This window comes from Podarcis melisellensis, assembly GCF_964234715.1.
Source record: "Podarcis melisellensis genome assembly, chromosome: 1".
NCBI classification, from domain to species: domain Eukaryota; kingdom Metazoa; phylum Chordata; class Lepidosauria; order Squamata; family Lacertidae; genus Podarcis; species Podarcis melisellensis.
The window spans coordinates 115216643-115237232 of NC_138528.1; the positions used below are offsets into that span (position 1 = coordinate 115216643).

General features: G+C 43.5%; 1 protein-coding gene across 1 annotated transcript in view; it reads left to right on the forward strand.

Moving 5' to 3' along the window:
* The window catches only part of LOC309363323 (dynein axonemal heavy chain 11-like), a 216175-nt gene that overhangs the window by 92977 nt on the left and 102608 nt on the right, over window positions 1-20590 (forward strand). The window contains exons 41-45 of the mRNA XM_081899478.1: window positions 2124-2285; window positions 4656-4849; window positions 8942-9104; window positions 12380-12503; window positions 19005-19147. Of these exons, the coding sequence (XP_081755604.1) occupies window positions 2124-2285; window positions 4656-4849; window positions 8942-9104; window positions 12380-12503; window positions 19005-19147 (786 nt within the window). The remainder of the gene's footprint in view (window positions 1-2123; window positions 2286-4655; window positions 4850-8941; window positions 9105-12379; window positions 12504-19004; window positions 19148-20590) is intronic.

Here is a 20590-nt window from a genome sequence, read left to right on the forward strand (position 1 = left end):
GGCAGCAGTGGGGCACAGAAGTGACATGGCGCACGTAAGGTGGAGGAGGCACAGCCACATAGGAGGCAGAGGCAGTGAGCAGCACACTCCTTGGACCCAGATCTCATAGAATCATAGAATCATAGAGTGGGAAGAGACCACAAGGGCCATCGAGTCCAACCCCCTGCCAAGCAGGAAACACCATCAGAGCACTCCTGACATATGGTTGTCAAGCCTCTGCTTAAAGACCTTCAAAGAAGGAGACTCCACCACACTCCATGGCAGCAAATTCCACTGTTGAACAGCTCTTACTGTCAGGAAGTTCTTCCTAATGTTTAGGTGGAATCTTCTTTCTTGTAGTTTGGATCCATTGCTCCGTGTCCGCTTCTCTGGAGCAGCAGGAAACAACATTTCTCCCTCCTCTATGTGACATCCTTTTATATATTTGAACATGGCTATCATATCACCCCTTAACCTCCTCTTCTCCAGGCTAAACATGCCCAGCTCCCTTAGCCGTTCCTCATAAGGCATCGTTTCCAGGCCTTTGACCATTTTGGTTGCCCTCCTCTGGACACGTTCCAGTTTGTCAGTGTCCTTCTTGAACTGTGGTGCCCAGAACTGGACACAGTACTCCAGGTGAGGTCTGACCAGAGCAGAATAGAGTGGCACTATTACTTCCCTTGATCTAGATGCTATACTCCTATTGATGCAGCCCAGAATTGCATTGGCTTTTAGCCCTGCAGTAGTCTTGCAGGAGGAAATGGCTGGTCTGCGCAGTAAAAAGCAGGATCAGTGATGGATCTAAGTTCATAAATAATATTTATTTGCATGGAATTCTAGCCTTAGAAAAGTTTTAGTCTGGGGTAGGGTTTGGAAAATAAGGCTATGGACATATCCATAGCTGTTAACTTTCAGATTTGAAAATAAGGTAATCAGCAGCCTCACCTGTCCTGGGGACAGTCTACGGGATAGCTAACAATCCAGGATAGCAGTGGGAAGCAGCGGGAAACGGCGCTGGAATAAGGAAATTTCCTGCAAAAAAGGGAAGGTTGACAGCTATGGACATATCTGTGGCATAGAATGGGGGGGCACAGGGGCAGTTGGAGCGGGCACAAAATTAGTAGGGGGCACAAAATTTCAGCACCCAGTGCTGCCTCAATACAGCTGCACACTTCTGTCGCTGGGCTCTGTTGAAAACGGCTTCTCCGTGTGTAACAGGAAGTGAACTCTCCAAACAACAGAACGTCTCTTCTTATCTCTGTGGCTGCAATCTCCTGGGTGATGTGGGTGCCATTAGGCAGTTAAATGCGCATGTGTACTCCATCCGTCTGTCTCCCTCCCATTCACCCCTCCATGCGACCCCTGGCACTGGCAACCCACGATACACCACTGGTACACATTAACAGCTTAAAAAACAGTGAGGTCATTTCTCCCTCTCTCCAAGTCGCATTTGCATGCTGTTGTACACACCAAAAGGGGAGCAGGGATGTCTCAACCAGCTGTGCATCTTCCCCCCTCCCCGCAACCCCCAAGTCCTCATGAAGCTGTCATGTACACATGCGCAGTGACTGCCTCACATGTACACATGCGCAGTGACTGACCTCAGCTTAACTACGAAGTGGATGTGGTTTGAGTTTTCATTTCGGATTGAAGCCAGTTTGAGGGGAAATACATGAAACAGTACTACTTCTCAAGAAACGACGGGATAGCTCTGCATCATGGGTAATGTGTTTACCCAGATTTAAAAGCCAGTGGTGGGAGCACATTGGAGCCAGAGGAAATAGGTAATGTGCACACAGCCATAGTCTGAGAACGGAATGCTGTAAATAGAGTGAAGCAGTTCTCGAGGCAAAGTATAAAAGCATGATTTTCACTCAAATGCAAATTATAGATAGTAAGGGTGGGAGGAAAAGGAATTGATGTTCACAAGGCAACCATAGTGCCTCATTATAAACAACACGTTGCTTTTAGCTGCAAGCCATTAATTGCCTATCAAATATATGCACATATTGTGAATAGCAAAGCCACACGTTTTTGTGTGTGCCAGAGGAGTACAGTTTATTGAATGGCATATTTCGGTACTAGTCATAAACTGATGCTCAAGAAAGATAATGTGCAAATAAACACTTCAAACTGTTTTGTAGGGTATGCTTTTCGCAACCCCGGACTGTGTGCGGTCTCCTATTGACTTGGTCCATTTATGGTTTCATGAATCTTCCCGAGTCTACTCAGATAAACTTATGGAGGAAAATGATATTGAACATTATAACAAAGTGCTTATTGATACAGCCAAAAGGCATTTTGAGGTATGTCTTGAGTGTGACTTTGACCATGAAACATTCCTATCTGAGGTGTGTTTTTCATCTAATCATTAATGAAATGCATTGATTGAAGCTAGAAAAGCAGGTTGGACAGATCTAATTGATTCTGCTGAAGATTGTGAATTTCCTCAGTAACCATCTGCTTTAATGGTCATTATTGGAATGAAGACAGAGGAAAATAGCACAAATGTGAGCCTATGTCAGTGTTACATTCAATAAGATGACGATCAGGTGTTTTCAGCTTAGATTTTTGCAGTTGAGAGTGATCTGTCTGCTGAATATGATTCTGAGTGTATACATTGGAAAGGGAACTGATTGTGTGACACAGGCTTGATTGTGTGACACATGAAGGACTCTGTCATGACAGCTTAAAAATGTATAGCATCAACTGACCATTGGTTTTTAGTTGAAGATTTGGGATCCACAACTGGGGCTCACCGTGGGCATAACCAGCATACACATGCATGTTTGCATTAAAAGCGGATCCCAAGTCTGGGACTAAAAACTTGATCCCAGAACACAGATGCCTTGTCACATGCCCACAACCTAAGTTTATAGCCACCCCTTTTACTACATCCCTGTCAATAAGTTGCTGAAACATTTCTAAAACAGCCCTATTCAGGGAAGTTTTTAATGTGTGACATTTAATGTATTTTTAATCTTTGTTGGAAGCCACCCAGAATGGCTGAGGAGACCCAGCCAGATGGGTGGAGTACAAATAAATTATTATTATTATTATTATTATTATTATTATTATTATTATTATTAAGAACTGCTTGAGGCTAAAGTACCATGTTTGCTGTCAAGCTGCCTTGAACTTCTAGGGAGGTGCAATAGAAGTAAGTGTTTCAAGTAAATTGCTGGCATCCGTCTGTCTCGAGAGACAATGGAGGAGTGCACTTTCGGGGGTGAAGTCAAACTGTTAGAAGTTTGCAGCGCTTTGCTGTTGCTGTGGAGACTGATATAGGAGTGACATGTTTTGTTTCAGCCAGGCCAGATGAAGGCGCTGAGCTGTGCTGCTGCAGACACACTATGGCATTTCTCCCCCCTGTGCTCCTCCCAGAGGTCCTTCCTCCTCTGCTCACTGCTATGGATACATGACCTGTCTGCCTGTCTCCAGGCACTGCGGTCATCTGCAAGTGATTCCCACGGAGCAGGGTTGATGCTGCCAGTCTTCATGTCGCATTTGCAAATATCTTTATAATGCAGAGTTAGTCTGCCAGTGGTCCTGCAGCTTGAACCTGGGCATCTAGCCATTCTGCGGTCATGGCCAAGACAACGTAGATGTCACTGAGACAGAATTGTGAACATGTTGGGAATGTGGGCTTGGGAGAGCACATCTTTGTTGGACACTCTGTTCTGCCATGTGGTACTTCAATAACTTAAGGGATGCGCATGGTGCTGTGGTCTAAACCACTGAGCCTCTTGGGCTTGCCAATCGAAAGGACAGCCGTTCATATCCCCGCAACGGGGTGAGCTCCTGTTGCTCTGTCCCAGCTCCTGTCAACCTAGCAGTTCAAAAGCACACCAGTGCAGGTAGATAAATAGGTACCGCTGCAGCGGGAAGGTAAACGGCATTTCTGTGTGCTCTTGTTTCTGTCAGTGTTCTGTTGTGCCAGAAGCGGTTTAGTCATGCTGGACACGGCTCCCTTGGCCTGAAAGTGAGAGGAGCGTCGCAACCCCATAGTCGCCTTTGACTGGACTTAACTGTCCAGGAGTCCTTTACCTTTAGCTTTTTTCCTTCAATAACTGTGCTCTGGTGCTCACTTTCAGGTCAATACGAGGCCGGTTTCACATTTTCATACAAAACAGGAAAAGGAAAAGAATGCCAGTTTTCGTTTTCATGTTCTTGGTCTGGGCTGGATTGTGACCTTTTAGTTCTCTGGAATGGAAATTTATCTGCTCTCGGGTAGTGGTATCTGGTGACTCAGACTACAGTCCTGTGTGCATTTACTTTGAAGCAAGTCCTATTGAGCACATTGGGATGTTTCTGAGTAAATGTGCAAAGGCTCTGGCTACAAGTATTTTGCATTGTCTTGCCAGAGGGATTTGAGAGTGGCCGTAGCTCTATAGCAGAGCTTTTGCTTTGCCTGTGTTGGACCGCCAGCATCTCCTGGAGAAACTGGGAGTGTCCCCAAGTCTTGAAACCCTGGAGAACCACTTCTAGGCTGGGTAGACAATACTGAGCTTAGGAGAACCAATGGTATATGGCAGCTTCCTATGTTCCTAAATTTTAATTCAGCCTCCATGGCTATAATTTCAGCATCCTCTATTTGATATCAAGTTAAAATTAGGAGAATCAATATAGAGAAAGGGTTAACATGCTTGTTTGTCTCTCTGTGTTGTTGCCACCAGGGTGTTGATGAGCACATATTTATCTATAAGCCACTAATTTACTGCCACTTTGCCCATGGTGTTGGAGAACCTCGTTACTTTCCAGTATCTGATTGGAAGAAGCTGACCAGAATTTTAACAGAGGCGTTAGAGCACTACAACGAACTGCATGCAGCAATGAACCTTGTTCTCTTTGAGGATGCCATACAGCACGTGTAAGTTATTCGAGTCTTGGTGTGTGTGAGAGGTGCCACTTCGATGCAAACAATACACTGGTGTATTTACAAAGTATTTGAAAATGCCCTCCTGGAAATTTTTAGAAAAGGGTAAGGGGTGCTTGTAAAGTGGCCGGATCTAAGCAAGACTTTTAGCACCGGCTGACTATAGAAATGCATCTGCAATTTTTAAAAAAATGTCTCAAGGAGCCTGGATCTATTGTAACCCATTGGCTGCTGCTCAGTGTGTGACCAACAGGTACTCTGCCGCTGAAGTCAAATCCACAGTAAAGCTCAGAGAGACATGACCTGTAAGGATATTTTAAGATTCGGTTGATAGAATATTACATTGCTTTCAAATATTTTACAATTCCAGGTGTGTGTCATGAAAGAAACCCCTGATGCTTTAAAATTATTCTAGAGATCCCTGGGTGAAATGGAAAACATCAGTTCCCCTTTCTCGGGTCCTATGGCATTTCTTTCTAGCAGCTTGCTCATTTCAGTGAAGATATCAATGTATAATAAGGTCTGGGAGGAAATAATTATGAGGTGCATTTTAATGTTCTAAATTTCCCTACTTACATCTTCATTCTGTCACACTCTCATCCTACTCCATATGCTGTTCGTACGATAGCTTTGAATGGTGGGGTTTTTAAACAGTGGAATATGAATCCATAAAAGGTATCATTCACATATATGTATGTGTGTCTACACTGTATTGTATCAGTTTTGAAGACTGGCACTACATTCATCTATATTGTGGCCCAATTTGAGGAAGCCTTATCAGCGCGGCAATGATGGAATCATTTCCCAAAGAGTTTCTAAAAGGCTCTTCCACCGGGATCTGCAACAGAAAGCAAATTAATTTTTCCCTCTTGTTTTGTTTTTTTGTTAATCAAGAAAAACGCACTTAATTACTCTGGCAGGAAGTCATGCATGTAGAGGCTGAGCTCAGCCTGAGGCCAGATGTCAGCGAGTCTGAGGTAGGATGAGTTCTTGAGAAAGCTTCAGTCCCAGCAGAGATTGATCTAATCAATATAATAAAAAAAAAACTTATTCTACTCACAGTCCTTGTTTAAGAAACTTCAAACCACATGGCTATTAAACCGAGCACTAACAAAGTTCTGTCATCATCTTGCCACGCTGCGTGCTGATGGTGAAGTGGTAAGAAAGAGTTTGTTTAATAAAGGCTTCGATCCAGAGAACCTTGTCTACTTGAGCAGCTGTGTAATGTGTGTGGCTAGCTAAAATAATTCATCTACAACTGCTCAGCCAACGCTTCCAACAACACCAAGTCAAACCTTGGAAGTTTAACGGAATCCGTTCCGGAAGTCTGTTCAACTTCCAAAACATTCGGAAACCAAAGTGCGGCTTCTTATTGGCCGCAGGAAGCTCCAGAAGCCACGTCAGACGTTTGGGTTCCAAAGAATGTTCGCAAACCAGAACACTCGTTTCCAGGTTTGCGGCGTTTGGGAGCCAAAATGTCCGAGTACCAAGGCGTTCGGGATCCAAGGTACGACTGTAGTGGTCAGCATCTTTTGTGTGTTAGAGAGAAGAAAGGCAGTGCTGCTGCTTGTTTTGAGGGAGCCTAAATCATAGAATCATAGCTAGTTCAAAAAGCTTGTCTATAATATAGCTTCCAATTCAGAATCGGGTTCATTCTTCAGCCTCCTTTGTTCTTGTTTAGTCGTGTCCGACTCTTTGTGACCCCATGGACTGGAACACGCCAGGCACTCCTGTCTTCCACTGTCTTCCGCAGTTTGGTCAGACTCATGTTTGTAGCTTCGAGAACACTATCCAACCATCTCGTCCTCCGTCGTCCCCTTCTCCTTGTGCCCTCCATCTTTCCCAACATCAGGGTCTTTTCCAGGGAGTCTTCTCTTCTCATGAGGTGGCCAAGGTATTGGAGCCTCAGCTTCAGGATCTGTCCTTCCAGTGAGCACTCAGGGCTGATTTCCTTCAGAATGGAGAGGTTTTATCTTCTTGCAGTCCGTGGGACTCTCAAGAGTCTCCTCCAGCACCAGAATTCAAAGGCATCAATTCTTCGGCGATCAGCCTTCTTTATGGTCCAGCTCTCACTTCCATACATCACTGCTGGGAAAACCATAGCTTTAACTATACGGGCCTTTGTTGCTCAGCCTCCTTTAGTTATCAACTTTCATTTAAAATAAAAAGCAAGTTTCCAATTCTCGTGATCATAGAATCTTGGAGTTGGAAGAGACCCCCCCTCAGGGGTCATCTGTTCCAACCCCCTGCAATGCAGGAATCTCAGCTAAAGCATCCATGACAGGTGGCCATCCGACCTCTGCTTAAAAACTTCCATGGAAGCAGAGTCCACAACCTCCTGAGGGAGATTGCTCCACTGTTATTGTCAGAAAGTTTTTCTTGATGAACAAGGTGCCCTCTTAAGGAATCCACCCCATCTACTCTGATTTTCTTCCTCCTTGCCCTTAAAAAAAAACACACCTTGATTGTTATTGATGTGAGTGGGTTATTTTATTTACATTTGCTATTGGTGGCAGCAGCCACACACCCTTCCCTCTGTCCCCTTTTGGCTGGGTGGCAGGCAACCTGGATGCAATGGATTGGGGCCATTTTGCCCCACAGGGATCTGCTGTGCTTCTGGGATGGGGGAAAAAATACATTTTTGCTACACATTTTTATATGCGTTTTACCCTAAAATACAAAATTTTCTATGTCTTTTATACTAAAATACACATTTTTTTAATGAGTGGAGAACTGTACTGCAGATTTGGAAATGTTTGAAAAACAAAAAAGAACTGCTTTCTGATCTGCGTGTTTGTCAAGGATGTGAACGTCAGGTGCTTAAAAATTCAGACCAGGTGAAATTCTCAAGCATCCTATGGCCTTAATGACTTGGTGGTGCTGCCACAAGATTTTCTCATTATGACCCATGTGAATGTGTGCCAGGATCACAGCTCATCATATAGTCTAGAAAACATTTGAAGACACTTCCAAGTGGCAAATGTAGCAGAAGTTTCTAAGATCAGTTTACAGTGCCCTGGGACATAAATGTGTGATCACTGGTCTATTTAACTATTTCTTAAATAGTTGAGCAAACTGTCCCACACTCTGACTACAGCAGTAACAACGGAAACAGTGACTGTATATTAGATACAGATAGGTAGCTGTGTTGGTCTGCCATAGTCAAAACAAAAAAATTCCTTCCAGTAGCACCTTAAAGACCAACTAAGTTAGTTCTTGGTATGAGCTTTCGTGTGCATGCACACTTCTTCAGATACACATCTAATGTATATTAGATGTTAGCAAGACCTTTTATTCAGAGTTACTATTATGTTTTCTTACATAGCACTATCTCAAATGTACCACCTTTGGGTTGTAAACTGTGTTTACAATTTACCTTTGAAGGAGAGGAGTATTACGCAAGCTTTAACTGTTAAGTTCAAAGTTGCAGGAAATTCAAACTTAAATAAGTTCTTAAGTTCAAGTCCCCCTCCCAAGTACATGGTTATTAAAAAGGTTGATCGTAGGGCTATCAACTTTTAAATAATTTAATAGGGAGATTAATTAGTGAACACATTAATAGCAGCTTAGTTATTTCCCCCTATTAATTGATGGAGGGTCATTGAAGGGCAAATTTATTTGCAGACTGCACAGATGCTTAGGTTTTCTTCTCCTTATGCCACGTATAGTGATCTTTCTATCCTACAATTTGAAATAAAAGCTCTGCAATATTAAGAGAAATGCCCTTCCTTCAGTACCTTTGAGAAAACACCTTTATTGATACTAAATATATTTTAGAAATATAACCTCAGTCATTACGGACTAAATAACTTTGGGAGGTTGATAGGATTGTGGCATAATTATGCATGCTTAATTGGAAGTAAAGCCTGGTGTATAATCCTAATTTAGGCTGTAATCTTAATCCCACTCTAGGCTGTAATCCTAATCCTGTTTACCTGGGAGAGAACCCCCATTGAGTTCAGTAGGGCTTACTTGTGGGTAGAAATGGTTAGGATTGCACTGTTAGTTTACAACCATAAATATATTGGATAGAAAGCTGATTGTCTTTAAAAGATCAATCTTTGCAAATCTGTTCCTGCCCTGTAGCTGCCGCATCAACCGCATTCTTGAAGCTCCCTATGGAAATGCACTTCTGATTGGAGTCGGAGGAAGTGGAAAGCAAAGTCTGTGCCGCTTGGCTGCTTTTCTCAGCTCACTGGAAGTCTTCCAAATCACCCTGCGCAAAAGCTACGGAATCCATGATCTCAGGGTAGGTCTCATAGGGCACTTGTAAGATTCTGCATTCAGATACAGTCGCACCTCGGAAGTTGAGCGCCTTGCGAGTCGAACGTTTTGGCTCCCAAACCCGCCAAACCCGGAAGTGAGTGTTCTGGTTTGTGAACCGCGCCTTGGTTTCCAAACATTTTGGAAGTCGAACGATCTTCCGGAACAGATTCTGTTCTACTACCGAGGTACGACTGTATCAAAGAATCATAGAGTTGACTGTATCAAAGAATCATAGAGTTGACTGTATCAAAGAATCATAGAGTTGACTGTATCAAAGAATCATAGAGTTGGAAGGGACCCCACTGCAATACAGTGGTACCTCGGGTTACATACGCTTCAGGTTACAGACGCTTCAGGTTACAGACTCCGTTAACCCAGAAATAGTACCTCGGGTTAAGAACTTTTCTTCAGGATGAGAACAGAAATCGTGCTCTGGCGGCGCGGCAGCAGTGGGAGGCCCCATTAGCTAAAGTGGTGCTTCAGGTTAAGAACAGTTTCAGGTTAAGAACGGACCTCCAGAACAAATTAAGTACGTAACCAGAGGTACCACTGTACAGGAATCTCATCTGAAGCATCCATGGCAGGTGGCCATCCGACTTCTGCTTAAAACTTCCAAGGAAGGAGAGTCCACAACCTCCTGAGGGAGACCATTCCCCCAAGATCCTTTTCACTTGTTCTGCTAGTAAGCCATATGCCCCGCCCTCCCCATCTTATATTGGTGCAGCTGGTTATTCCTGCCTAAGTGCAGAACCTTGCATTTGTCCCTGTTGAAATTCATGTTGTACGATTTGGCCCAGTTCTCCAGTCTGTTGACGTCATTTTGAATTCCGACTGTGACATGTCTTTTGAGTTTCATACATAATCTCCTGGCAATGGTAAAGCCTTGTCAGAGCATACATTCTGGTATTGCATAGAAGTTAAGAGCATGAGATGTGAGCGGGCGAAGCAACCGCAATTCCAACCTTAGATGAACCATGTCGAATTTGCTTGGAGAAGACATTATTGCACCCTTGCAAAAAGGGTGAACTTACTTAATTCACACTATCCAAAACAAAATGTGAACCAAAGCACAGCTATCCTTCAAAAGTTGCACTTCTCCAAATTTTGCAGGGCAATTTCCCAGCCAAAAACGGTGCACAAAACTGCATATACAAGATCAAAGTGTGCATATAAATGCATATATTAGTAAGTACGGTATATATTTACACACATAATGCATTACATTAGGGGAATTGCTTTGTAAAACGAGTGTTTGTTTTTCAAAACTGTATATAAAAATGCTTCTATTCAGAGAAATCTAAACTAAACTGCTTCAAGCCTGCACAACGGAAGTGGATTAAAATTCTCTGGTGCAACAAATCCACTTTCAAAAGGAACAAGGCAGATGATTTAACAGGAAGCCGTGTAAACACACTGCAAGCAAATCAGGATTAATGTGCATTGTAAAGCCATCCATAGACAAATCGGAATGAATGCCCTATAAAAGCAGGATATAATCTAACTACTGTGTAACGTTTGTGTAAGCAAATCAGGATTAATGCTGAATAAACAGGGGGAGCCCTACCTGGAAATGTTTAGCTACCAGGGCTTGCCTTTGTCGGAGGAGCAGGGAAATAGTGCTAACAATGGACCACAGTGTTTTTGAAACAGCTGGCAATCAATTTATCTTCCTAGGGAGTACATATAGGTGGCATACCTCCACCTTCTCACCCAACTGCATTGATGTAAGCTGCATCTGTCAGTGCAAGAAACAAAAGCAGGTTTGGAGACTGCAAGAGACAGAAACTGCAGTTGGAGATGTTTGGAGAAAGAGTGAGCAAGCCTGAGCTCTGGAAGACACATTTTGATCTCTTGTCTGGGAATCTGATGACCAACAGAGGATTTGCTGCTTTCAGGAGTGCTGTGCCGTTTTAATTCATCTCTGCTCAATTTGTTTATTTGTAACGTTTAAAAGGGACGTGGGTGGCGCTGTGGGTTAAACCTCAGAGCCTAGGACTTGCCGATCAGAAGGTTGGAGGTTCAAATCCCCGCAACGGGGTGAGCTCCTGTTGCTCGGTCCCTGCTCCTGCCAACCTAGCAGTTCAAAAGTACATCAAAGTGCAAATAGATAAATAGGTACCGCTCCGGCGGGAAGGTAAACTGTGTTTCCGTGTGCTGCTCTGGTTCGCCAGAAGCGGCTTAGTCATGCTGGCCACATGAACCGGAAGCTGTACACCGGCTCCCTTGGCCAGTAAAGCGAGATGAGCGCCGGAACCCCAGAGTCGGTCACGACTGGACCTAATGGTCAGGGGTCCCTTTACCTTTTTAACGTTTAAAAACACCTCAAGTTTTCAGTAATCTCTCCTTCTGAAGGGAACTTAACCCAGGTAAACACACTGCCCTCGAAGCTTCTGACTACTGTCCAAGAATGGAAACTCGCTGCTTTCCCTGGTGGGCGTTGGTTGTGGACCTTTGCTGTGCATCTCCTTCCCTGACACCCAGACACACATGGTTGCCAGCTGATGGGGAATACCCCCCCCCCCAGCCATCATAGCCATGGGCATAACTTCCCACCCAACAAAACCAGGTTCAAATTGGCCCAGATTGGGGGAGTTTCTTGCTGGCTGGCTGGCTGGCTGGCTGGGCAGCAACGCATAAAAGGCAAAGCTTCTCACTGCTGCCCAGGAAAATAATAATAATAATAATAATAATAATAATAATAATAATAATAATAATAATAATAATTTATTGCTTATACAACCCCCATCTGGCCAGGCCTCTCTAGCCACTCTGGGCGGCTCCCAACAGAATATTAAAAACACAATAAAACATCAAACATTAAAAACTTCCCTAAATAGGGCTGCCTTCAGATGTCTTCTAAAAGTCAGGACGTTGTTTATTTCCTTGACATCTGATGGGAGGGTGTTCCACAGGGCGGGTGCCACTACCGAGAAGGCCCTCTGCCTGGTTCCCTGTAACTTGGCTTCTCGCAGTGAGGGAACTGCCAAAAGGCCCTCAGAGCTGCACCTCAGTGTCCGCTTGGACGATGCAGGTAGAGACTCTCCTTCAGGTAAAGACAGCACATAAGAACATGATCCTTAACAGACCAGGGGAAGCACTTAGGTTGCTATATTGTAAAAATATGTAATTTCTCCTTCAGATAATTTGAATTTTAAAAATTGGGTCTTTAAGCTTCCCCTTTCATGAGGTTGTTTTGCTTGACAATATAGTTCAGTATGCATATTTCCGTAATGATCTAAACCTCCCTTTCTTCTACAGAGTGATATTGCGACACTTTACTTTAAAGTTGGCGTGAAGAACATCGGCACCGTGTTTCTTCACGCAGATGCTCAGATCCCTGATGAGCGTTTTCTCGTATTAATTAACGACATGCTGGCATCAGGTAAGCAAAAACTCATAAATACGGGAAAAAAGAGAGAGACTGTTTCTTTTGTACTTTATTTAAATAACATCTTTTAAAGAGACCATTGAAGTCTTCGTGGAGGGTTTTTTGTGTTTTTTTTAAGAAACAGAAAAACCCTTCGGTAAATATATTCATGATCAAAACAGTTGAAAAATAGAAGATCCTGAAATGAGCAAAAGGCCACTAGGTTTTGAATAGGCTTCATCAGCAAGGGAGAAAGGTCAGCTGTTGAGATGAGTTATAGGAGCTATTAAGTCACCTTTGTGACACGAACAGAAAAAGCTGCATAACATAATCAACTGCAATCAAGAGGAGGGGGGGGGAACGCTGTTTATTATAAAATGCTTCAACTATTTTAATATTTGATATTGTTATATAAAATGGCACAGCGTAAGTCCACACACATTTCCCCAGTATAAACCGTCTACATTAATTGATTTGTGCTGCACGTTTTAGAATAACAAAAAAATCGCAGAGGGATAACGTTCCAAATGGTTGGGAACAGGAGGAGGGTGATTCCTGCTCCTGAAATTGCAGTTGCAGACACTGCTGGCGCAAAGGTGTCCAAAATTTCTTACGAGAGCCCTTCACTCTTTCCCCCTTTTAAATCACCTATACTGATATATGTGTGCCTTTTTAGCAATGTCAGGTCCGTGAAATTCATCCTGCAGCTGCATTTTCTGATTAAGTATATTTATCTCTAAATATGTGTGTGTGTGTGTGTGTGTGTGTGTGTGTGTGAGAGAGAGAGAGAGAGAGAGAGAGAGAGAGAGAGAGAGAGAGAGAGAGAAAGAAATAGGGGTGGACAAAGTAGTCTATTTCCAGTCCATGTTAGTTTCGCATTTGTTCAGCCTTAATTCCCTCCCATCCCATTTCTGCATGGTGATTCTTTTTTGAAATAAAAGTCTGCATGAAAATTACTATTTAAATACATATTGCCCTGCAAAATATGCATTTCTCAATATATTTCCTCACCAAGCAAGCACATCTGAATATAATTTTCCCTAAAACAAACTTTGCTTTTTTTGGTACACTTGTTGACGCCAAGAACAACATCACAAATATGGAGAGATATGAAATGGAAAAGGGTAACTGCATTCTGGTACGTACATTAGGCCAGGAGATGCAGATCAAGTGAGTTCATAACAGAATTGGCAAAGAATGAATTTGTCAAATATTTTGATTTATTTGTTCATTTTATTTATGGCATTGCTATACAACTTAATCATTAATAGTTCGAAGCAGTGCAAATAAAATTGAAGATTTATTTATTTATTTTTAAAAACTGTACAAAGAATAAGATAAAAATCATCATAAAACCAGTGGTTTTTTTTCTGGGGGTAGGCAGGGGTACACATACCCCTAAAGATTTTGTGAATCTAACTGGAGAAGAAACAATTTTTTAAAAAAACAGGGTTTTGTAGGCTATCTAGATCAACCCCCTTCTTGAGGCAGACAAGCCAGAACCAGTGTGTCTCAGATAAGATGGATCACCAAAGCATGTTCTCCAATAAATGAGAGCACGTGTTGCGGTGTGGGCCACCGGGCCGGGCCTCTTGTTGCCAGGCAGGTTAATAGTTGTTGCCTGGCATTGTGATTGGATAACCGGGTTGCTGCGGCAAATTGTATGCTGGGGCAAATTGTATGTTGCAGATTGGGTGGGTGGGACCATAGTCTTTAAATATTGGTGCACTCTGGTTTCTCTTTCTCTTTTCAGGGTGCATCAGATCACCCGCCCGCCTGCCCTCTTTTCCGGTTGACCTTGCTTTGCCTGTCATGGGGTCGTCTGCCTTGGGGCAGGGGCCTAGTAGGAATTTTGCCATTTGGTGATTGGCTGTGCCATTTGGTTTTTGCCTACTACTCAGCAATTTGTCACAACTTGTAAGGTTGCGGTTAGGCATTGGTTATAATATGCTGGTGGTGGAGGGGTCAGGATAGGCTGTGCCTGCCCCTCCTATTGCGCTGAAGGGAATTCCGTTAAAGGAATCCTGGGGCTTGCCACGATTTCGTCCAATCCCTGTCATGGGACCAGGGCCGGCAAGCTTTCGGGGAGCTGCTGGGGTGAGCGGCGTGGGTCCGACGCTTAGTTTGACTTTCCCTTCTACTGGCCAAGTTTGACTTTCCCTTCTACTGGCTACCGATCAGACCTCGGGATGTCAGTTCTGTCCCAGGCGGGGGGACAGATAGTCATAACCAATGTCTAAACAACCACTCACTGATTTTGTATTTTAATAAAGTTGTGGCCAAAATAGTGCCCAAAAACCAAAACTAAAATTACGTGTTATGTGTGAAGTTATTTGAGGGGTGGCCTGGGGACCTACACATGCAACCTCTGCTTGAAGAACTCCATTAAGTTGTTTTTTGTGGGGGGTTTTTGGTTGTTCAGATTAATTTGGGGTTTGGAAAGCTATCCATTCTTGGCCACGGGTAGGCCAACTAAGGCCCCGGGGGCTGGATCCAGCCCAATCGCATTCTAAATCCATATAGTCCAGGAATCAGCGTGTTTTAGAATGTGTCCTTTTATTTAAAATGCATCTCTGGGTTATTTGTGGGGCCTGCCTGGTGTTTTTACATGAGTACCGTAGGTTCCGGCGTCTTAGGCGACTGGGCGTATAAGACAACCCCCAACTTTTGCTGTTCAGTTTTAGAGTTATAGAGTTTGAGGGCAGAATGTGCACCCCTCCGCTGCCTCTGCCGTCGCAGCAGCAGCCCGAGGCAAGGCATTTGGCGGGTGGGTGAATGGGTGAGCGCCGCGCTCGGAAAGGACTTTACACGCCCCTTCTGTGGGGAGGGAGGAGGAGCGATGGCAGAAGGGGCGCCTCTGCTCACCGGCTCCCTCTCCTCCTTCCCAAAGCATATACCCAGCGTATAAGACGACCCCTGACTTTGGGGTGATTTTCCAGGGGTAAAAAGTCTTCTTGTATGCCAGAACATACGGTAGAATGTGTGCTTTTTTAAAAAATGCATCTCTGGGTTATTTGTGGGGCACAGGGATTCGTTCATCCCCCCCCCCCAAAAAAAATATAGTCTGGCCCCCCACACGGTCTGAGGGACAGTGGACCGGCCCTCTGCTGAAAAAGTTTGCTGACCCCTGATCTTGACTTTTAGCAGCCAGAGTTTCAAAATGCAAAGGTGACAGGACACATGCAGAAGGAAGGCATGTTCTGCTTAATAAGGAATTCTGTTTATTCCTCACTCTAGAGAGCACTATATGAACAAAGTGATTGCACAACTTTCAACTTGCAGTGCAGGAATAAGCAGTCAAAGTGGAAACAGAACACGTATAGAGATTGTAGATCAGCATTAATGCATTGTTAGTATTTTATTTTATTATTCTTTCCACTAAGTAGTGTTGTCACAAAGTAAAGCATACTATATTGCGTATCGTTCTCTTTATTATTTATCCAGTTAGATCTGGAAAAGGGGAAGAGATATAAGTGGGGGGGGGGGCAGTCCAAGTATAGCAGTAGACTATCTTTGTATTCTCTGAATCTATTGTAAGATATGTTGGTTTTGTGCTTATAATTGAGATGAACAGATGGCGAAGACTTCATTTAAAGTAGTACTGTACACCCATTAAAATAATCTCTGCTGACTGTGTTTCTTCACTAATTGCAACACAGTAGCACAGAAGAAAGATCTAGAGTCTTTTCAACCATTTACTATTTTAGGACAATAGTGTGATCTTGTCAGAAAAAGGAGATTCCCCCAGGATAATAGACGAGGGTCTGCCGTCTGTGGCGAAGTGTACATAAAATAAACATTCTATCATTATCATTGGAAAGAGAGAGTTATTTGCACACATTTAGAAGAAGGGATGGCCTGTGTAAAACCTGCTGGGGGAAAAAAATCATTCAAATTGTCCAAAATCCTGTGGTACTTTCAATAAGTTTAGAGTAAGAATGCTGGTGATGCGGTCAGTCTGAGGAGCTGTGTATGAGATTCTTGAGGCCAGGTTTCTGCAACTGGCTTTATTAAATGAAAATCTACCTCCATTTACTGTAACTTGGCTGCTAAAAATATTGCCGTCCTGCATTCATCAGGCTAAAGTATAGTGACATAAAATGAATATAATTCAAATACTGCAGCTCAGCAGAAATGGAAGCGACCCACAAGAATGACAGTGGCAGGGAATGATTATCAGCCGAAGAGCTGCATAATCAATAATGTTTTACATTCTCGATATGTCAAGAAAGGAGGAAAGAGCAACTCTTCACAGCACCTCAGGTGGCGGTTGGTGGCAGTAACTCAAGAGTCCTGGGGCAACTCCAGTAAAGGCTCTGTTCATTCCCCCTGAAAGAAAAGGATTTTCTGCAGAATGCAATTCCTTCAGAAACTCTTATAGGAGGAGGCAGTTTTTAATGTAATTGAATTCCAGAAGGAATTTTGTTTTGGATTAGCCTCAAGCTCCAGGTCTTTTGCACCAGACCCCAAATCTCTTGCTCTTTCAGCCTTTAAAAAAATAAGTTGTGTGTGTGTGTGTGGTTTTTTTTTACTTTGCTTAGAGGACAAATTTCCCTCTGAAAGTTGTAGGAATGGGTTTGGGCACAAGGAGAAGATATATTGTTTAGTTATTACCTTTCCTTGCTCACTCTAGTGAGATCAGCAGAGTTCCATCTTTTGCCATTTAAACTAGGAAGGTAAGACAAGGTTGATTTAACCTTCTATAAATAATAATCCAAGATGCTTTAAGGCAAACTGGATTTTCCTGGTCTTACCCCTTTTCTCTCCCTTTAAAACGATAATCACACACATTGTTTTGTGAAGAAGTAAAAGTACCATTTACTTACATAGGTCTTGAAGCCACAATTACAGTGGCAAAATGAAAGCAGGTTTATAACTACTATCTAAGATACAAAAGTATAAAATGTAAGTTCAAAAATGATGTCTGAGGTCACGTGTGGTCAGCTTGGAAGCACGATGAAGAAAAGAGGAGAGTTGCCCAGGGAGGAAGGAAGTATGTAGTGCTACAGCTTCCTGCCAGGGTGGACAAAGGAAGTGATCTCACAGAGTTCTCTCTAGCCAATTTTACAGGAAAGTTTGTGAGTCTCAGCTCCTTCATGTGCCTATCTGACTCAGTAATGTCCCACAGAAGTCAGTCTAAATTTCCATCTAGACATATAAATTAACATATGCAAATTTCTGCCATTGGCTTATGCCCTTAGATCCCACACTGTTAAGGGCTTTACAGAACTCCTTGATGAGGACCTTGAATTTGGCTCAAGAGCACATTTTAGCAGAACTGGCTGAATGTGCTGCTGTCTCCCTTAGCCATCAAGGTGAGCAGGAGTTTTTCCCCACAGGCAGCATGCAGTGTGAATTATATTGTCCAGTCCCAGAAATTGAAAAAGCATAGATAAAGGCTGGGAGATTTATATTCCCCACCCCCACTCCCAAAAATGGGGAGACCTCTATATGAAACTCTGGCTTCATTAACAAAAATGCTGCTAACCCAAGCAGAGTGGAGAGAAACATGTAGGCTGCTGGGGGAAACCCTAACTAATTGGCATCCCTAATTGGGAACAGTTTGCAAATAAAAAGAATAAATAGTAGGGGTGTTAGATTGAGGGAAAAGGCAGGCTGGGAGCCAAAGGACCTCACAGTATCACCAACTTTTAGAAAACATTCATTTGGCTAATTTGTGTGACACAATAGAGAAAGGAGGGTTTGATTTTAAGGCGTAGCTGCAGTGATTGATTAGATTGATTATTATATTTGTGGCATGCAGGAATGAATAATTGCTGAGAACGGATATAGGAAATATTTTATTGAGAGCGCAATAATGCATAAGTCATGTGAAGCACAGCACACAAAAAAGCAACACACCAACATATAGTGAAAAGGTTTAAATAATAACTAACCCAATCTTGGAAGCGCTCCAGAAAAAACAGGGAACTGAAAAAGAACTAAACAGAGAATTGTGGGTTTTTTTTAGACAAAAGAGAGAGGGAGAAATAGCTGCACGTGCTTTTGCATGCATATAGCTCTTTAATTATGAGAATGATTTAAGTTTAGCATCAAGATAACCGAGCCTCATTGTCTATGAACAACCGATACTGAGTTTATTTTATTTTTTTAAAAGTTGAGGCAGCATTCAGTCCTGCAACATTTGGTTCAGTTATCTGTGCAAAATGCTGGTTGAGGGAGGTTATCACAGCAGCAGCTACTTTTGTTTTTAAAAACCAAATCACGTAAAATTCAATAACACATTTAATGTAATGTGTGGTTTGGCCTTCACTGGGTGACCTTGGGCCAGTCAGTCTCTCTCAGCATGACCTACCTCATGGGGTTGTTATAAAGATAAAATGGGGATGTGTGGGGCAGGAGGGGGACCCCTATATAGTCTACTTGCAGCTCTTCAGAAGAAGGGCAGTTTGGAAACACAATAATCATGATAAAAAAACGTGTATCAAGAATAAAAAAAAATGTAATCTCAACTTCAGATACGAAATTCTACATATAGATTTTTCTTTTTTGAAGGTGATATCCCTGATTTATTTAATGAAGATGAAGTGGATAGCATCGTATCTTCTACAAGGCTGGAACTGCGGGGGCTTGGCCAGGCTGATTCAAAAGAGAACTGCTGGCAATTTTTTATTGACCGAATTCGTCGGCAACTCAAGGTAAACAAGGGAAATGAATATGAGGGGGAAGCGTTCAACATGTAACTGCTGCAAGGCGATGCATGCAGAACGAATTCTCATAATAAACACCATATTTGTGGCAGATTATCTTTGTTAGTGAGGGGAGAAATCGATAGATGGATTTTGTTTTAATGTACCAAATCAAGTTATTGGATGCCTAAAGAATATCCTAACCTTTTAATCTGTACACATTAAGTGCAAAACCAGAGTGAATTATGGAAGCTCAATTGGGATTGTAGCATTGCATCCTTTTTTCCCCCCTGAAAAAGAAGAACAGCACTGAGAAGGCAAAATGATAATTACCATTGATTTTTTTTAAAGGAAAATTTAGTATCTTCTGCAGTTATAAATCTCGTAGGATAGATACAGAGGCAATAACTGGGCAAGTAGAATCAAACGTGTATCAGAATGAAACGTGTATCAGTAATTTTTCATATACAAATAGTTAACTGAATTATTATTCTAGATCACTTACAGGACTAAAAACTTCCAGGGGGGTAACTGTGTTAGTCAGTTGCAGGAAAACCATCAAAGGATCTTGTAGCACCTTAAAGTCTACTATATTTATGATGGCATCAGTGGCAGAGCATAGCTTCCGGGGGGGGGGGAGGCATGGAGGGAGCCTGTTGTGGCTGCATCAGGCCTCACCACATGCAGCGGCGGAGTATATGCCCATGCTGCCCAGGGCGGGCACGGTCCGGGGGGGGGTGTGGCACGGAGGGTGCCCTCCAGGGCACGGGGTAGTCACTCAGATGCCCGGAGCGGGGTGTGTGCATGCCCTGCAGCCGGGGGCGGAACGAGCCACTCACGGGGTTGGAGCGAGCTGCCCATGGTGGACATTTGGCACGCCGCCCACCTGCGACTCCCAAGCCTCCGCCCAAGCTGTCAAAATGAAGGGGGGAATACCACTGGCAAAGGGGTGCAGCTCCCCCCTTACCCCGACGACTCAGGGTAGGTTTGGGAGTTGCAGGCGCATCGCACGCCAAATGTCACCCCTCCCCAATGAGGGCACCTGGGGCGGTCTGCCCCCACCCACCCCCTTCCTGACCACTTATTCTGGAGCCCAGCAGAGGAGAGGGGTGGCAATGTTGCCGTTGCCTCTCTGCTACTAGGTCAGGCTTGATTTGGGAAGAAGGAGAAGAAGAAGAAGAGGAGGAGGAGGAGGGGGGGAGGAGGGAGGAGGAGTTTGGATTTGATATCCCGCTTTATCACTACCCGAAGGAGTCTCAAAGCGGTTAACAATCTCCTTCCCCTTCCTCCCCCACAACAAACACTCTGTGAGGTGAGTGAGGCTGAGAGACTTCAGAGAAGTGTGACTAGCCCAAGGTCACCCAGCAGCTGCATGTGGAGGAGCCGGGAAGCAAACACGGTTCACCAGATTACGAGTCCACTGCTCTTAACCACTACACTGCGCTGGTTCTC